Here is a 19,026-nt window from a genome sequence, read left to right on the forward strand (position 1 = left end):
TTTTTTCATTAATTCCTTTGATATTTTTGACCTTTTGTTTCTTCCAGATGAATTTTGTTATTTTTTTCTAGTTCTATAAAATAGTATGGCATTGAACAAGTAGACAAATTTAGGCAGAATTGTCATTTTTATTATATTAGCTAAGCCTATATCCATAAACAATTGATTTTTTTCAGTTGTTTAGATTTGACTTTGTGTGAGAAGTGTTTTGTAATTGTATTTATGTAGTTAATGGGTTGGTCTTGGCAGGTAGACCCCCAAATATTTTATTTTCATACAGTTATTTTAAATGAAATTTCTCCATCTTTTGCTGATGGGTTTTAGTCAAGAATATATAGAAATGCTAATGATTAAAGGATTAACATTAGCTTAATTGCTGTTATCCTAAATGTAAGATCTTTGACTACTGGATAGACATGTTACTGAAGGGCTGACTTATATCAACATTAACATTCATTCTATAAATGAAACTAGTACAAAAAGGGAAGTTGCAGCTTACAGTCTTTCAGTGGAAAATCAAATAAATGAATTGGCAGGATTGGTTTTATCCTTCATGCAAAGGCTATCAGAAAGATAATTTTGACACTTGCTCATTTTCTATGGCAATGCTTATGCTGAGCATTTGTAAAAATATTATCATGAAAATAATTGTAGCTTATATATCAACATCCATTACAAAGAATGAAAAGGTAGAGAAAGTCTATTAAGAATTTAAGATATGGGGTAGTTAGATGATTTGGCAGAGAGCACTGGCCTTCAAATCAGAAGAACTTGAATTCAAATTCAGCCTCAGACAATTACTAGCTATGTGACCCTGGACAAGTCATTTAACCCCAATTGCCTTGCAAAAAATAAATAAGATACTCTGAATTAAATCAGTATATTTTAATACTCAGGGCAAATGCACATAAGGAAAGATAGTGGAAAAAATATTGCACTATATGGCTCACAATTAAGAAATTAAACAATTCAAAGGCTAGCAGACTATACAAATACTTGTATCCTTATTTCATTAATACTTTCTTTAAGAAGAGAGTTCGGAAAAAAAAAAAGAAGAGAGTTCGGAAGTTCTGAATGTAATATTGAATAACATGTTTAAAGTGAAATTGATTCTATCTTAACAGATAGAAAATGATTGATGAACAATGCGATTTCCAAATCAGTTACATAATCAGAATATGAGCTAATTATTCAAAGTAGAAATAAAAATAAGGTAATATGATTTGTAATTAATAATTCCAACTATTTAAACAAGCTAATGATGGCAAAAATAGGAAATGGGAAAATTAATAGAAATTAACATAGACTATTATCATTTTTTAAGGAAAATTAGCCAGTGTAAATCAGTAGCCACAATAAGGAAAAAAGACAAAAGTCTAGAAATCTCTCTGAGGCCACAATGATCTTTTTGCTAAAGAGATAGGACAGTCTAAGGTAACTTATATTAATGACTCCTTTGCTGTATTGACAAAATATCTAGGAACACATGAAACAGGAAGGTTATTTGCCACTTTTGTAGAGAAAATCTAGCAGAGAGTCCAAATGAAAGAGAGATTTCCTATGATGTGTGAGGTACTCCAGATAGATATTTGGAGATGACATTATGTTGGTGATTACATCAAATCCTAGAATATTACAAACCTCCTAATCAAAATCTACAATTAACTAAACAGAATTTAGGCTAACTCTCCAGAGCCAAATGGCACAGTGGAAAGAGTGCTTGATATATAGTCTGGGAATCTGGGTGATAGTCCAAGTTGTGTGATCTTAGGTAAGTCATATAATATTTCTAGACCTTATTTTCCTCCTTCGTAAAATGATAATTTGGAACTAGAAGACTAGGTGGATGCAATAACCACTGAGATTTCTTCCTATTCTAAGCCTATGATCTATACAAGAAAAATCCAAGTAGACAAAGCATGCCTATTGTCCAGACCATGATAGCCAGTTCAATGGGCATCCCATAAAACAGGTCCAGCAGGATGTAAATTGTGAACAGACACCACAAATGGACAGTGAATTCAACTTAGAGTTGAGTAGGTCAGGGAAGGTAAGTTGAATTTAATTTGGAATATAGTTGTGTATTTTAACAAGGTGTTAAACATCTTCCTGAAACAGATATGCCTTTTTAACATTTATTTTCTAGTGATAGATGTCATATGATTGTGAATGAAGCCTAGATTACTATAATTTCAAAAGAATTAAAGTAAAAAATCATTCAAAGGGCAATGAAGAAACATGGTAGCCATTGCATGGACATATGTCCATATAATCAATGAAGAATTTACATAGACATAGTGCAAAAGGATAGCAGAGAAATGTATGACCAGAACAGAAAATGTTCCTATTTAAATATAATCAGTAGACTGTGCTTCTTTTATGCCCCAAACAGGAAAGCCCCAGCATGGTGGGGTACATGCTCTCTGTGGATAATTTACAGGAGGGCTTAGACAAATCATACAAGGTAACATGTGACCTATTAAAGTTATGAATGAATTTGTAAGATGTTCAAATGAGGTGTCTGTCAAGGGAATGGGAAGGTATAAACTTAGGGGTATTATAAGGCTCAAAGGAGATGATGTAAATTAGTTTGAAAACCTTAACATGCTAAATAAATGCCAGTTATTTTTGTTATTATTAACCTGACATTGACTTCTTTTACTGTATTTTTTGCACTCCTCCTGAATGTTTACAGAGCAATACAAGGGAATGCTGGTAAATGTTTTACAATATGACAGTCTGGCTGGGAGAGAGGGAAAGGGGAAAGAGAAAGGGGAGAAGAATACATATACTCACATACTTTTAAGTTAATCTGCATTATTAACACTTTTCTAAGTCTAGACAAAGCAAACCCTGATTTGTAGCAATTACCTAATTTCTGTGGTATAATGCTCACAATGAAAATTTAATGATGGACTTTCCCTCACCCCTAGTGTTAGAAAAAAAACAGAGCAATTGTTCTTAATCTTAAAGAAATCATCTCTTTCCCCCTAAGCTAATTTTTAGGTAGCTTATAAAAGTATAGAAAACTGTTATTAAACTGGCCCGTATACTGTGACACATGACACAATATTTGGGGAAGGAAAGAGAGTAGATACTCTGTTAGAAGAGCACAGTTCTGGGAAGTCTGGGTTTCTGGGCAGCTGCCCTTGAATTTAGTTCTTCTATGTGTGTTCTTGGGCAAAACCAGTTGTATTGTACAATATTATAAACCACTGGAGTTTTTATGTAACACATACATCAAAGGACAGGTATTAATCCTAAGGTATTAGAAGGTCAATGATAGCTATGCCTTTCTATATTCTCTCTGATATGCTTGTGTCAGAAGTAATTGTTCTCTTCCTTTCTTCATGTCTGTCTCTCTGTATCTCTCTCTGTTTTCCCCTTTGTCTCTGCCTCTCTGTGTGTCTTCCCCCCCTTTTCTCAATCTTTCTGTCTATCTTTCTGCCTCTGTCTTTGTCTCAGTCTCTGTCTCTGTGTTTCTGTCTCGGTCTCTTTCTCTGTCTCTCTCTATGTATGAGTGAAGTGATTAGAGAAAATGCACTGGAGAGAACACTAAATGGTCATGAAACATCTTATACAACTTTTCTGCCTGGGACTGTGTTGTTGTTTCTTATATAGTACCATGATAGTCATCTCTTGTTATGGGCTAGAATTCTGAACTTGAAACAAAGAATGCTTACAAAGTATTAAGTGGACTTGATAGAGCAATGGTTATCTGGTTTAGCATGGTTCAGTATGATTGATTTAATCCTATAACAAATAATGGTTCCCTAGTGATATAATGATTGCTGTACACTCTGTGTGGAGCATATAAGTAGGGACTGAGAGCCACAGAGAGGAAGTTCTCAGAGCCACAGAGGACAAGCGCACTAGAAGCTCTTAGAGCCAAGGAGACAGAAATTCATTTCATCTTCAGTAAAGCTCCTGGTGGCTGACCTTGCCTCCTGCACTTCCCCCACTAAGACCAAGGCCAGACTAAAAGACTCTCCAGAAAGCTGCCCAGCATCAGGCAATGAGATAATAAAGGATTTAGTCTTTAACCCCTGGCTATTCTTCTGGTGATTATTGAACTGAAATGAAGCCTGCTCTCAGAGACCCCAAGGAAACTGAAACAGAGTACATTACAATCTCTTACGTTGGTCACTTTTGGGCTAGCTGGAATTAAGAATATTCCTAAAAAGCATTCAAAACTCAGTTATCATCTTTATCATCATTATAGAATTTATCTTTTATGAATGCATAACTCATTTATTTCCAGATAAGGAAACTGAAGGTCAGAAAGGTTTAATGACTTGCCTGTGGGATCAGAGGAGGATTTGAAGCAGGCTTCTTCCCGATTGTAGTCTAGCATTATTTCCAGCACCATGTTCTTGGCAGTTTATTTTACTAAAATTCTAAAATTTCTAAAATCCTAAAAAACTCTTTCCCCCACTGTCTCTTCATAGCAATTCAATTAGATCATGCATTACTGGGATCTACGCGCTTTTTTTGGACCATACAATGTCTTATAATTATAAGACATTGTATGGTCCAAAAAAAAAGCGATGCAAATCTAAGATTCTCATGGGCAGAGAATAGCACTGGCAATAATAGAATCTAGTATCCTAAGTACCTGTGAATCTATTAATATTGATTTACAAATTTCCTGATATTTATAAAGTAAGCAAAAGCACGTTGCAGTGGCAAAATAACTGGACTTAGAATCAGAAAATCTGGGCTTCAATCCCAACACTGAAACTCTGTGATCTTGAGCAAGTCACTTAACTTCTCTGAGACTCAGTATGTCTTCTGTAAAACAGAAATAATATAAATAATATAAATAATATAAATTATCTAATTTCACAAAGTTGTGGTTAAAGAGTTTTGTGAACCTTAAAGCACCATATATCAGTTATTGTTTGTGTAACTATTTAAGCACTTAAAACTTAAATTAACAATGACATTTAGATCTTTTTCTCTTAAAAAATTGCACTAACCATCATTGAGATTTTGAAAATTTATAACTCCAAAGACAGATTACATTTTGAGAATTTATGAAAAGCACATTCATTTTAATGAAAATATTAGGGGAAGACAACATAACAAATGATATATACTCAGGAGCAGATGAAAGAAACAATAGAATGACACTATTTTCCATCACAGAACATGGAGTGACCCAAAAAGAATTGAGAAGTTGAAAATATCAATTCTGTTAATACTGTAGGTAGCATTTTTATTCCTTAATTGATTAGTGCTTCCCATAAAGTTACCAGTTAATGCCCACGATCTTTCCTTTCTGCTTGTTAGCCATCTCTAGTCATTCTGATCTATCTCTTGCTACTGGACCCAGATGGTTCCAAAGGAGAAAATGAGGCTGGTGACTTTTACATAACTCTTAAATTAAGTCTTAATCCATTTGCAAATCATGATATCACCTTCTGGATATCAGGGTCCTCTGAGAATGAAGGACAGATAACTCAGGAAGGCAGTAATTCCTGTTACACTCAGGAAGGGGATCTGCAGAGCCACAAAAGGAAAATACAGGACTGAGTGTTGAGATAGTTTTTTTTTTTTTTTAATATAAATTAAAATTAAACTTTGATATATGGGGCCATGTAGAAAATATAAGATTGTTCTGTATCTTTTGGGGTTTACAAAAAAGAATTTAATTTGATAGAACAGAACATTACTTTCCAAACTCTTTTATTAGAAATTGCTTTTTATTCATACATCAAGATTAACAAGATTCTTTGAAATATAGAACAGAGGAAAAACCTGTTCAATGACGCTGACAAAAATCCGAGGAGACATTAAATAGAAATAATCACTATTGTGATGGAGGAGATCCAGAGCATTGTACAAGTAGAGAGAGTGCCTGTGGAAGATGAAATCCTTCAGATGTTCCTATTTGTGAATTTCATTATATTGATTGTATCAAGCCCCCCAAGACATTGAAGTCTCCTGGAAGAAGTCTGTAATCACTCAAAGGTGTTTTGACTTGTATTAAAAGCAAAGGCCAAGTTACTAAATTCTACCTATTGCCCAAATTTCAACATCCATTTAGGTAGACACTACCTAAAAGTTGCCTAATATTTTGTATATGATGTGGATTGTTGTCCCTTTAAGAATTGATTTATTCCTTTCTTTCTGATTCCCAACCCCTTCTAGTTGATGCATTATCATTTCAGGAAGCTAGGACCTTTTGATTCACAAATCCTGGTCCCTTTGAATTCCAATAGGAGATCTGGGCTTGTCCCAGCCCCACTCGGATCTGAGCCAACTTGGGACTCCACCCACAGGCTCCTTCAGCTAAATCTCTCATTATAAAAGAGCCAAACTAAAATCCTCTCTTTGCAGAGGTTCCAAACATGCCAGCCTGGCATGCCAGGAATCTCTGGCCACTGGAATCCTGTTTCCGGTGTCGTCTTATCTCTTTATCCTCACCTATTTCCTTAACTATATCTTAAATCTTACTTCCAAAGCCCATAATAAACCTCTTTTATCAATCTAGCTTTTCGGGCCTATAAATTCTTTTATAGGGAACTCTCCTGCTGCCACTAGATCTCATTTAACTCCGTATCCTTGCGCTGAATCCGAAGGGGTTGCAGGGGAGCTCCATTTGACTCCCTGTACCCCAAATCTGCCACTAGACCTCAATTAAACCCTAATTTCATTTAAGTACCCCATATCTAGACCTCATCATATAGCTGGGGTAGATAGTATAGATGGACAGTAATCTGAGGCCAAAGTTGAAAAGGAAGAAAGAGAAGATGGCTGCTTTTGAGGAAATTTCATCCTTTTCCTCATCTTAAGCTTCTCATTGAAAGCAAAGTTGATTTTAAAAATAATATTTTACTGGCCTTTCTATATAGTGCTGATACATGGAACATGCTTGCTTCTTAAGATGAGGCAGTATGATATAATGGATAAGATATTAAACCTGGACTCAGGAAGACTTGGATTAAAATCCTACCTCAGACACTAGCTGTGTGGCTTGAGGATATCCCTTAATTCTTTTAGACCCAGTTTATTCAATTGTGAATTGGGGCAATTGGACTCAATAATGCCTATGGGCCCTTCCAATTCTAAAGCTTTGATCCTATGATATTATAAAGTAAAAAAAGAATATTCCACAGAGGACAATAGGAAAGTGCTTGGTTTGTGTCAGCAGTCTATAACAGATCACTAATAAAGAACACCCAAGAAGAACAGTGCAAAGATTGACATTGAGGAACTCAATGGCATGTAGAGAAGGCAAGTTAATTACATAAGAGCACATAATGGCATGTGGATAGTCAGTGTATATCACGTATATCTTCGCACTGTCAGAAAACGTAAGGAAGGCTACCAGCATGTTGGATGGATCATCTGTGGTGAATTTGGGGAAGAACATAGGTAAGAATTATATAGAATAGGCAGGTTTGGATAGGTTGCAGTTTGCATCAATAGAATGAATTCCCAGATTGATGAGATCCCCAGATCTCTTGGAATATTTATGATAGCAAGGATATATGTTAGTGGTTCTCTGCTTTTCATAATATAAGTAGAAGAAATTTCAACTTAACACTCTTCCCCAATTCTTCTTTCTTTTTCCCCATTTCTTCCCCTGTAGAAAGAATATAGCTGGAAGTCAATCTTATCCTTTGTTACCAAACAAGTGTTACCACAAAGTTGATCAGAAGTATGGCAGCTTTTCACATTCAGTCCAGACTTCTCTGGTGTTGATATCATCTCGGATTCCTGCATATGAGGTATGCATTTTGACATAAGGCCAGTACTTTTCTATATGTCCTATTTTAGTCTGTAATAAAATAATAACGGCAATCCTCAATGCCTCATCTTCTAAATTATATACTACCTTCTTAAAGGAAAATAGTTTGATCTATTTAGGACTGCGTGATGCAGTGGAACAAGCAGTGTCTCTGGATCAAAAGTCCTGGATTCAAAGTCTGCCTCTGTGTTAACTACCTTTGTGACCTTAGCCAAGTCTCTTACCCTTCCTCAAGCCCTGTTTTCCCATCAATAAAATAAAGGAGTTGGACTGGGAAGCTTTAGAGCTATGATCTTATTTCATTATGCCACATTAGAGACAAATAGCAATACAATTCAGAATTCTCTGGGAATTTTTCTATGACTATAATATGAGACCAGCCTCCCCAAAGAATGTTCAAAACTTAATTCTGCATCATTACTGACGCACAAAAATCACTTTGGGGTGTGTTTTTTAATATGGATATGGAGACAGAACTTACATGTATTTTCTGAGCCTGGCTTAGAGACTCAAAATTTAAAAGAGACCTCACAGATCATCTAGACCAGAAGATCAAACTTACTGTCCTCCACCCAGAGGAGCTGAAGCCAGATTCAAATATAATTAATAAATTTTTAACAAAATACACAAAAATACAGTATAATATAGATGGCAATTTGTGGGTTTTCTAAACCTGTAGCCTGTAGGGGTCTTTTTCTACCTAAGTAAGCTAGTTTGTCATAAGCAGAAAAAATTAATGCCAAATGTGTAGCTATCAGCTGTTGAATATGTGAACCACAAGTTATGAAAGTACCTGCTAAGGCATGGAGAATTTTGCTATTTGTATCAATGAAAGGTGCTTTATCAATGAAATCATGTAAGATTTTTTTTCCCTGAGGCAGTTGGGGTTAAGTGACTTGCCTAGGATCACACAACTAGGAAGTGTTAAGTGTTTGATATCAGATTGAATTCAGGTCCTCCTGACTTCAGGGATGGCACTTTATCAACTGCACCAACTAGCTGCCTTACACAAGATTCTTGTGGCACTGAAATGTCCTTTTGATCTTCATATAAAAAATATTATCTAAAAATGAAAGTGTCCATTTAAAACCTTTCACTTAATTTTAAAAAAATAAACAATTTAGGGTCAGCTAGGTGGCGCAGTGGATAGAATATCAGCCCTGAAATCAGGAGGACCAAATCTGGCCTCAGATATTTAACACTTCCTAGCTATGTGACCCTGGGCAAGTCACTTAACCCCAACTGCCTCATCCAAAAAATAAAATAAAGATAAACAATTTAGAGGGTCTTCATAATAAAGACATTTTTCTGTGTTTAAAAAAAATAGTATTTTTCATTGAGCTTGTTTGAGATTTTTAATGTGATTCCAAATTTTAAAAATTATTTTTCATATGGAAAGAATAAAATACACACATACATACATATATATGTGTTTATATATGTGTTATATATGTATATATATGTTTATATATATGTGTGTGTGTGTGTGTATATATATACACACATATATACACAAAGAGAGAGAGAGAGAGAGAGAGAAAGAGAGAGAGAGAGAGAAAGAAAGAAAGAAAGTGAGAGTACCATTCTTTGATATATACATTTGTGGTAGTTGTTCAGTCATTTTCAATTTTTCACATTTTGTGATCCTATTTTGGGATTTTATTGGTAAAGATACTAGAGTGGTTTGCCATTTCTTTCTTCAACTTATTTTACAGATGAGGAAACTGATAGAGTTAAGTGACTTGCCCAGGGGCACACAAATAGTATTTGAGGTTAGATTCCAACTAAGTAAAATGAGTCTTCCTGATTCCAAGCCCAGTGTTCCATTAGCTGTGCCATTAGTTGTTCATATATGCAATAGGATAGTTTAATTAGCTAGCTCAATTAGTTGGAACTCTATGAAAATAATCAAATAATGAGCATTTGAGCACCTACTACTTGCCAGGCAATGAGGTAAGTACTAAGAAATTCAACAAAAACAAGATAGTCTCTGCTCTCAAGGAACTTAGATTCTATCAGAGAAGGTAACATATCTGTAAGCATATATAAAAGACGCAAAATGTTTATTTTGCTGGAAAAGGAAGTACCCTGGAAGCTAGAGATTAAGAAAGGCTGCATGCATGTGGAAGCTGTTGCTTGATCAGAGTTTTGAAGGAAATGAGGGATTCTACGAAGTTAGGGTAATGTGGGAATGCATTCCAGGCATGGGAACAACTAAGGCAAAGACCAAGATTGTAGGTTTCTTTTTGGGAGTCAGTTTTTCTCTGTCCTATTGTTCCAGATTAAACTCCTGAATCTAGCTAGCTATCTTCTTAGATATAAAGTAGATAATGGATCTCTATATAAAAACAGGCAGCTCCTCAGAGATGGAACTTTGGGGATTAGAATTAAGAAGTGATAGAGGAGAGGTAGCTAGGTGGTATAGTGGATAGAGCACCAACCCTGAAGTCAGGAGGACCTGAGTTCACGTCGGGTCTCAGACACTTAACACTAGCTTTGTGACATGGGCAAGTCACTTAACCCCAATTGCCTCCCCTCCAAAAAAAGTGTTGGAGGAAGAAGGATTTATTTTCTTCCTTCCATGCCTTCAGAGGTCTCATAACAACAACAAAAATGGATTGCTTCAAAAAGTTATTTTAAATGTTTATTATATTTTATTCATTAATAACTATTGTCAATAAATGAACTTAATTTTCTGAAACTCAGATTGTTCCTTTAGATGGTTGTGGATAGTGTTAAAACTGGTGTCATTCCTCTGGTATATGAATATACTGGCTTGACTTTGGAAAGTCTACTGTTGCTTGTAGAAAAAGTTCTTGATGGTCAGAAGGCACAGAGCATTGGAATATTTAGTGATGGAGATTCCAGAAAAATCAATTTAATACAAGGTAATTTCAAAGTAGAAATTTTTCTTTGCTTGTTTATTTATTATGATCTAATATGTCCATTTCCTGATAAGCATTATTATAATATTGGAGTTAAGATAAATTTTGTCAAGAAAAATTTTGAAATATGTTCTAAAATGAAGGTATTTCTGATATCTCAAGAAGAAAATGAGACTTATAGAAATGGTGATACTTTAACTGATATTGAAATTAATCTTTAAAAAAGGAAGAAGGAAATAAATATATAATGTCTGATGTGTCAAATAATAAGCAATTTTCCCCCTACAAATATTTCATTTGATCCATAAAACAACTCTTCAAGGTAGGTGTTATTATCCCCATTTTACAGTTGAAACAACTGAGGCAGGCAGAGGTCAAGTATCTTGCCAAAGGTCACACAGTAATTGTCTGAGACTGGAAATGAACTCAGATCTTACTGAATTCAAGCCCAGTGCAAATTATCTGTTGAGTCACCAAGATGCATCAGTTGGAATATAAACATTGGTCATTCATCTTGGACCAACAGCCAAAAAACTTTATTGAAACTTATTTTATTGAAATTTTTTTGTAAGGGACTGGGGAAACTTCCTTCAGAAAGCACTATAATTATTTTATTAGCAGGAAAGAATGTTTTAGTATTAAAGTTGCCTTTCAGAGTTTGTATATAATTTATATTGGACTTTGTTTATACCTTTGTAATGTATACTTTGTGTTTTTTACATGAACCCCTTCAATGTCATCTCACATATAAGGCATGAATCATCATTTTCTTTCTAGGATGGCTTGCTCACTCCAAGCTGTCTTTATACTGGCAGGTTAGGTTCCCAAAAAAAGGGCTACCACAACAGACACATTCAAAATCTCTCAGGCCCAAAGGATAGCCCTGTTGTGGAAAATAAAATCCCCCCTACTCAGTATTTTAATTATTAAGCCTCCACCAATATAATTCCATTTACACAAACTAGATGTTTATAGTGATGACATTGTTTTAGAACACAACTTTTTGTTTTTGTTTAGAACACAATTTACTTAGCAATAAAACTAAAGAACTATTACATCATGGTTACTCATTTAGTAAAGCAAATGAAGAAATAATTGTATCACAATCTATACATAAACTTGGATCATACTCTGAAAACAATATAGTCAGTTCCTGTGTGAAAGAATAAATAAATACAGAAACCTGGAAGGGAAGCACATGAAGGAAGAAAATCCCTATTCTCAGGGTTCCTTCCAGGAAGTCATTGTATTCACTTGATTTGTACCAAGATAAAAATGCTTCTCTGTTAACTACTCCCCTTCTGACTTTCTAACTGGACATGTCCACTTTAGTTGTCATTAAAAGGGTGCTTAATTTTTTAAAAAATTTAGTTAGCAATGTTTCTATTGACAGCTGATCAGGCTGCCTCTCATTGGGCAATTCAGACAGTGCTATGCACTTAACAAAGATTCTGCATTGTCCAGTTAGCTTGCAGTAAATGGAACTCATAACAAAGCAACTCTGGTTGAATTTCTGAGCAATATAGCCGGTTTTTTTTCTTCATTAGGATGCTGAATTATTCAATTAAATCTCAGCATTTCTTTCTATACAGCAAAAAGAGTTATGAATCCTCTTTCTCTTTTGTGATTTTCCTTCTTAAACTAGAGAGTTGCAGCAGAGAATATTTATCTCAAATTGTAGGAGAGATAAAGAGCAATATTTGAAACTGAAGCTCTTTTCCAAGGACTTTGAACCTTTATAAAATTAGCCAATCAGGCACTGGAAGCTGAAGCTGATTACTCCTGATACTGGTTCACACAGCTCAAACAGACTGCCCTTTCTGGATCATTAGATCTTTAATCTCTTCACTTACTCTTAATACACATCACAAGTTTAAAATGGAGTCTCCTGATTCTCAGAAATTCACCTTTCACTTATAAAATGAAAACTTACCAAATATCCACTGTGAGATAAACAATATTTATTTAATCATCCCAATCTCCAGTTATATCATTTTTCATTTTGTGAGTTTTGTCCTCTTAAGCCTTACTCTTTAATTACATTAAATGTAAATAAACTGAAGGGTCACAGTGCTCAGCAACCTCAGCCATTCTATGAGGGGAATGAGAGAAGCTTAGAAAGTCATGTGTGCCTTCTCCGCCATCTTGGGTCCCCATTCTAAAGTTTTTCAAGATCTTCACTTCAGCAGTTGGTGTTTTCAACTATATTTCTTCATAATTTAATTTTGAAGGCTTTAATAAAATCTATTCTGCCTCTTCAAGACATTATGAAACTGTTTAAATTCAAAAGGGGGCATCCCTCTACAACCAACATTAGGTGATTTGAGCCTTCAGGTTTATGCCACAGTTCACTTTTTGACCTTTTACAACTAAACTTCCTATCTGAAAGCCATTTCCTGAATGTTAGAAATTTTTATTGAACAAAACTTGTTCCTACTCCTTCTATGTTCTATATTGTTCATCTATTAGACAATATTTCTAATTTCTAATAGACAATATTTCATATCCTTTGCCAATTTATTTCTTTTAAAAAGTATTATGAACTTTAAAAAAGCATCTTAAAAAATAGAACACAGAAAGAGAAGAGGATTGCATAGGAAAACATAAATCTCTATTTCATACCGTTTTATATTTTTAAAAGTATATAATAAATTCTATATATTACTTTCAAACTACTCTGCTTCTCTGTGCTTCTTTTTGGATTTCTTTTCTGTTTTCCTCTTTGCAATTTTTAATAAGTTACAATGGTCCCTTTTTTTGCATCACAATTTCTAACTCCCCCAACTCAGAATTCCTACCCCCAATTGAAAATGAAGAGGAAAAAAAGAAAACAAAATTTTTTTTAAACAAATGGACATAATTAAGGATTGCTATAGTCAAATATTTATATCTCTACATCTTGTGTCCATCTTTACTCTGTAAAGAGGTAGGTGACATGTTTCATCATAAATCATAACTTTGATTTAGTCCTTAAGTCTTTCAAAGTTGTTTTCTTTATAATGCTGTATACAGTTTTTGTATAAATTCCTGTTTCTGCTTGGTTTACTATGCATCAATTCATACTGCTTAGGCTTTTCTAAAATAATCTTTTTCATACTTTCTTATAGCACAATAATATTCCACTAGCTGCGTATGACCATAGAGCTCTTGGCTACTGAGGCTATCTCATTCTTAGTACTAGGGTATTTTGCTGATTGGCACCACATTGGTTTTTGTTGAGTTCCTACTACTACTCCCTGGGGCCTGTGACTGCTATTAAAGAGTGAACTATCAGACTCTTTTATATATTTAAAAATTCAGGGATCCTCAAACTGTTTAAATGGGGGCCAGTTCACTGTCCCTCAGACTGTTGGAGGGCCGGACTATAGGAAAAACAAAAACTTTGTTTTATGGGCCTTTAAATAAAGTAACTTCATAGCCCTGGGTGAGGGGGCTAAACGTCCTCAGCTGCCGCATCTGGCCCGTGGGCTGTAGTTTGAGGACCCCTGTGACAGCAACCAAATAATATACCTCTATCTTTCTTCGTGGAATAGCCTTCTTAGGTGAATGTGATTTAGTGCAATCATCACTTAGAGCTCTCAGAATGAGATAGGAAAGAAGTCCTTTATAAAGTCCTGAAAGTTTTGCTTTTGTCTTGAACTCTTTACTTTTCTTTGCTTTATCTTCATTGACATATTTGCCTGGAATTTGACTCTAGAATTCTAAAACTTTATTAAAGAGATAGCACCATGCAGTGCTAATTCTTCTATTCTTGTCAGTGGTACCATCATTCTCCCATTCACTCAAGCTTGGAATCTTAGAGTCGACTTTGATTCTTCCTTATTGCTTACCTTTTTTTCCACCTCCAATTCCAATCTGCTCAGTCAATAATTCTTGAAAGAAATTTCTCCCTCCACAATAATTCTAAAACATGTAATTTCTTTCCATTCTCACTGATACCACCCTAGTTCATCCCCTCATGACCTCTTGCTTGAACTTCTAAAAGTTGCCTAGTCTTTGTCCCTCCATTTCCCTTTGATATTAGTGCCACATTAATCTTTCTAAAACATACCTCTGAAGCAGTCATCACTTTCAGTGGTTCTTCATTATCTACAAAATAATGCCCATACTTTCTTTACCTGGCATTCAAAAGTCATTGAAATCAAAATCCAATTTATTTTCTAAGTTTTATTTTCACTAGAGTAATGGATAGAATTTTGGTTTTGGAATCAGATCAAGCACCTTCCTTCTTTGTGACGCTAGGCAAGTCACTTAACTTCTTTTTGCCTCAGTTTCCCCAATGGCAAAATAAAGATAACAATATGTATCTCTTGGAGCTCTTGGGAAGATTGAATAAAATATTTGTAAAGTACTTAACATAGTGCTTGGCACATATTAGGTACTTAATATGTGTGTGTGTGTGTAATTTGTTCTTTAGTCTGGGAATTTGCTACTCCCCAAATATTTTTTCACTTTTCTACCTATATGCCTTTGATGTTCTTTTTTTTTTACTTAAGATGCCCTTCTCAAGAAGGATGGTAGAAGATTGTAAGCAATGTTTTCTCATAAATAAAAAGTAAAAATAAATAAAAATAAAAATGAAATATTGTAGAGGGTCACAGTTAATGGGGGAACTCTGAGTGAGGTATAAGACCCTTCAGCCCAGAGAGAACCTGATAACAATGTCTAGTTTGGCTCCCCATCTCTCCTAAGGGGTCTCAGCCTTCCTGAGAAGTCAGGGGATGGTGACAACCTGTGTTGAGATTGAAGCAGAGTGATACCAGGTGGCAAACTACATACAATAAATAGCAAGTTGTTTTATGTGGTCCTATGGCATAGTGTTGTTTTTATTATATTATATAAAGGGGAAAGTCCTTGAAATAAACGGATTCCATTTTTTCACCATCCTCAGGAGTCCCACCCCATCACTTCTCCACTAGGAAGATATATTTTCATCACCCCGGTGTGGGGGCTCTGGAAAACAATGATACGTTTTGTCACCCCAACTTGGGGGCTCTAGAAAGCAGGACACAACAGAAGATAAAACCACATTTGTTTTTTTTTAAAACTTGAAAGAGATCCAAAAAAGGGTTGAAGAATTGATTCAGCAATCTACCCTGTTGATTCAAGTGAGAGAGATATTATCCTTATACCTTAAAGGTATGAGGGAGAAGGCATTTCAAACACATACACAGAATTTTAGCACCAAATTAGAGCAAGGCCGAAATTGTATAACTTCTAGATGTCACAAACTTCAGATAAGAGTACCACAAAGGGTAGTACAAAGTTAGGAGATTGATGAAGGTATAGAAGACACAATGACCAGCTCATGATTTAGAACATTCAGAGAACAAGTATTACAAGTTAAGCTGGTACTTTCCATTGTTCCACCTAAAGACTGCAAAGTTTCTCATGGGAAAGAAAATTTCCCCAACTCATACTTTCTTTAGGTTAACAAAATTTCCTTATACCTCGTCTACCCATAAGCCTTTGAAGTAATGACAAAGTCTCTAGAAGCACAAGATAAGACAGACTGAAAATCCTGATTCTAGACAACCTAAGTCACTCCCATATTAAAGTATGAAAATGAGAGTAAGGCAAAAAAGAAGAAGAAAAATGGCAAAGATTTTTATGAAAAGAAACTTTAAAACTTGAAGGACAGTTGTTACCACATTAGAATTTTAATATCACATTCCTCAAAGTACTTATAAAAGAGAGATAAATGTCACTAAAGAGAACAAAGTTGGGAAAATTGTCTGGATTATAATAAGTAAGATTGTGAGCAACAGAAAAGGTATCTGAAGGTGGGGAAGACACTAAAGGCATGGAAAAAAATCTCATTCCTTCTTAATAATGGAAAAAAGGCAATCCATTAAACACTCACAACTTCTGATCCATACATCTATTTTCCCATCTAAACAAAATGATTATGAGAATCATCTATACATGTAATCAGGGGCATGCTTGTTTCAAGTACAGAGTAGAGGACAGACAGGCTTTCTCAAAGGATATTCCACAGCAGATCCTATCTTTCATATAATTAAATAAAAGATTTAGAGAAAACAAAATTCCATTGTACTTATTTTTGATTATTTTTTAATTTTTTTATTAATAATTCTTCAACATTAGCCCTTGCAAAATCCTGTATTCCAATTTCTCTCCTTCCCCATGCCGTTCCCTAGATGGTAAGTAGTCCAATATATGTTACATATGGTAGAAATATATGTTAAATCCAGTATATGTATACATATTTATACAATTATTATGCTGCACGAGGAAAAAAAAAAAAGAGAAGCAAAGTAAAATGCAAGCAAACAACAAAAAGTGAAAATGCTATGTTGTGAACCTTACTCAGTTCCCACAGTCTTCTCACTGGATATAGATGCTTCCTTCATCTTTCAACAATTGAAACTGGTTTGAATCATCTCATTGTTGAAGAGAGCCACATCTATCAGAATTGATTATTGTGTAATCTTGTTGTTGCCATGTATAATGATCTCCTGGTTCTACTCATTTCACTTAACATCAGTTCATATAAGTCTCTCTAGGCCTCTCTGAAATCATCCTGCTGGTTGTTTCTTACAGAACAATAATATTCCATAATATTCATATATTATTATATGAATAATAATATTATTACATATTATTCTGCCATTCTCCAACTGATGGGCATCCACTCAGTTTCCAATTTCTGGACTACAAAGAGACCTGCCACAAACATTCTTGCACATATAGGCCCCTTTCCCTTCTTTAAGATTTCTTTGGGATATAAGCCCAGTAGTAGCACTGCTGGATCAAAGGGAATGCACAGTTTTATAACTTTTTAAGCATAGTTCCAAATCGCTCTCCAGAATGGCTGAATGTATTCACAATTCCACCAACAATGTATCAGTGACCCAGTTTTCCCACATCCCCTCCAACATTAGTCATTATCTTTTCCTGTCATCTTAGCCAGTTTGAGAAGTATGCAGTGATATCTCAGAGTTGTCTTAATTTGCATTTCTCTGATAGTGATTTAGAGTACCTTTTCATATAGCTAGAAATAGTTTCAATTTCTTCATCTGAAAATTGTTCATATCCTTTAACCACTTATCAATTGAAGAATGGCTTGAATTCTTATAAATTTGAGTCAATTTTCTATATATTTTAGAAATGAGGCCTTTTTCAGAACCTTTGAATGTAAAAAGGAATTAGAGTAGGTAATGAAGAAAACAAACTATCACTCTTTGCAGATGATATGATGGTATACTTAGAGAATCCTAGAGAATCAACTAAAAAACTATTAGAAATAAATCTCACAGCTCTTTTTTGTAGTGACACAAAACTGGAAAACTGAGTGGATGCCCATCAGTTGGAGAATGGCTGAATAAGTTATGGTATATGAATGTTATAGAATATTCTATAAAAAATGAGCAGGAGGATGATTTTAGAAAGGCCTGGAGAGACTTATATGAACTGATGCTAAGTGAAATGAGCAGAACCAGACAATCATTGTACATGACAGCATCTATATTATACAACAATTAATTCTGATGAATGTGATTCTTTCCAACAACAAGATGATTAATGCCAGTTCCAATGATCTTGTGGATCACAACATAACATTTTCATCTTTTTATTGTTGTTCACTTGCATTTTGTTTTACTTTATTTTTTGATCTGATTTCTCATGCAGCAAGAGAATTCTATAAATATGTTTATACATAACGGATTTAACATATATTTTGACATGTTTAACATATATTGAATTGCTTGCCATCTAGGGGAGGAGGTGAGTGGAAGGAGGAGAAAATCTGAAACACAAGGTTATGCAAGAGTCAATGTTGTCAAATTATCCATGAATGTGTTTTGAAAATAAAAAGCTTTATTAAAAAAAAAAATCCAAAACTTTTAACAAAGTTACAGGATACAAAATCCACATAAATCATCAGCATTTATACATCACTAACAAAATCCAATAGCAAGAGATACAAAGAGAAATTCCATTTAAAATTACTGCTGATAGTATAAAATATTTGGGAATCTCTCTGCCACGGAAAAGTCAGGAATTATATGAGCAAAACAACAAAACACTTTCCATGCAAAGTCAGGTCTAAACAACTGGAAAAATGGCAAATGCTCTTGAATAGTTCAAACGAATATAATAAAGATGACAGTACTACCTAAACTAATCTATTTAGTGCTATACCAATTAAACTCTCAAGAAACTATTTTACTGACTTAGAAAAAATAACCATAAAATTCATCTGGAAGAACAAAAGGTCAAGAATTTCAAGGAAATTAATGAAAAAAATGTAAATGAAGGTGGTTTAGCTGTAACAGATTTAAAACTATATTATAAAGCAGCAGTCACCAAAACCATTTGGTATTGGCTAAGAAATAGAGTAGTTGATCAGTGGAATAGGTT

General features: G+C 34.5%; 1 protein-coding gene across 2 annotated transcripts in view; it reads left to right on the plus strand.

Moving 5' to 3' along the window:
- Window positions 1-19,026, plus strand: part of ECT2L (epithelial cell transforming 2 like) — a 98,828-nt gene that overhangs the window by 37,753 nt on the left and 42,049 nt on the right. For both annotated transcript variants that reach the window (XM_051997855.1, XM_051997853.1), the window contains exons 6-7: window positions 7,598-7,736; window positions 10,476-10,644. In XM_051997855.1, coding sequence (XP_051853815.1) covers window positions 7,598-7,736; window positions 10,476-10,644 — 308 coding nt within the window. The remainder of the gene's footprint in view (window positions 1-7,597; window positions 7,737-10,475; window positions 10,645-19,026) is intronic.

This window comes from Antechinus flavipes, chromosome 4 (assembly GCF_016432865.1).
Source record: "Antechinus flavipes isolate AdamAnt ecotype Samford, QLD, Australia chromosome 4, AdamAnt_v2, whole genome shotgun sequence".
In the NCBI taxonomy this organism is placed as follows: Eukaryota; Metazoa; Chordata; class Mammalia; order Dasyuromorphia; family Dasyuridae; genus Antechinus; species Antechinus flavipes.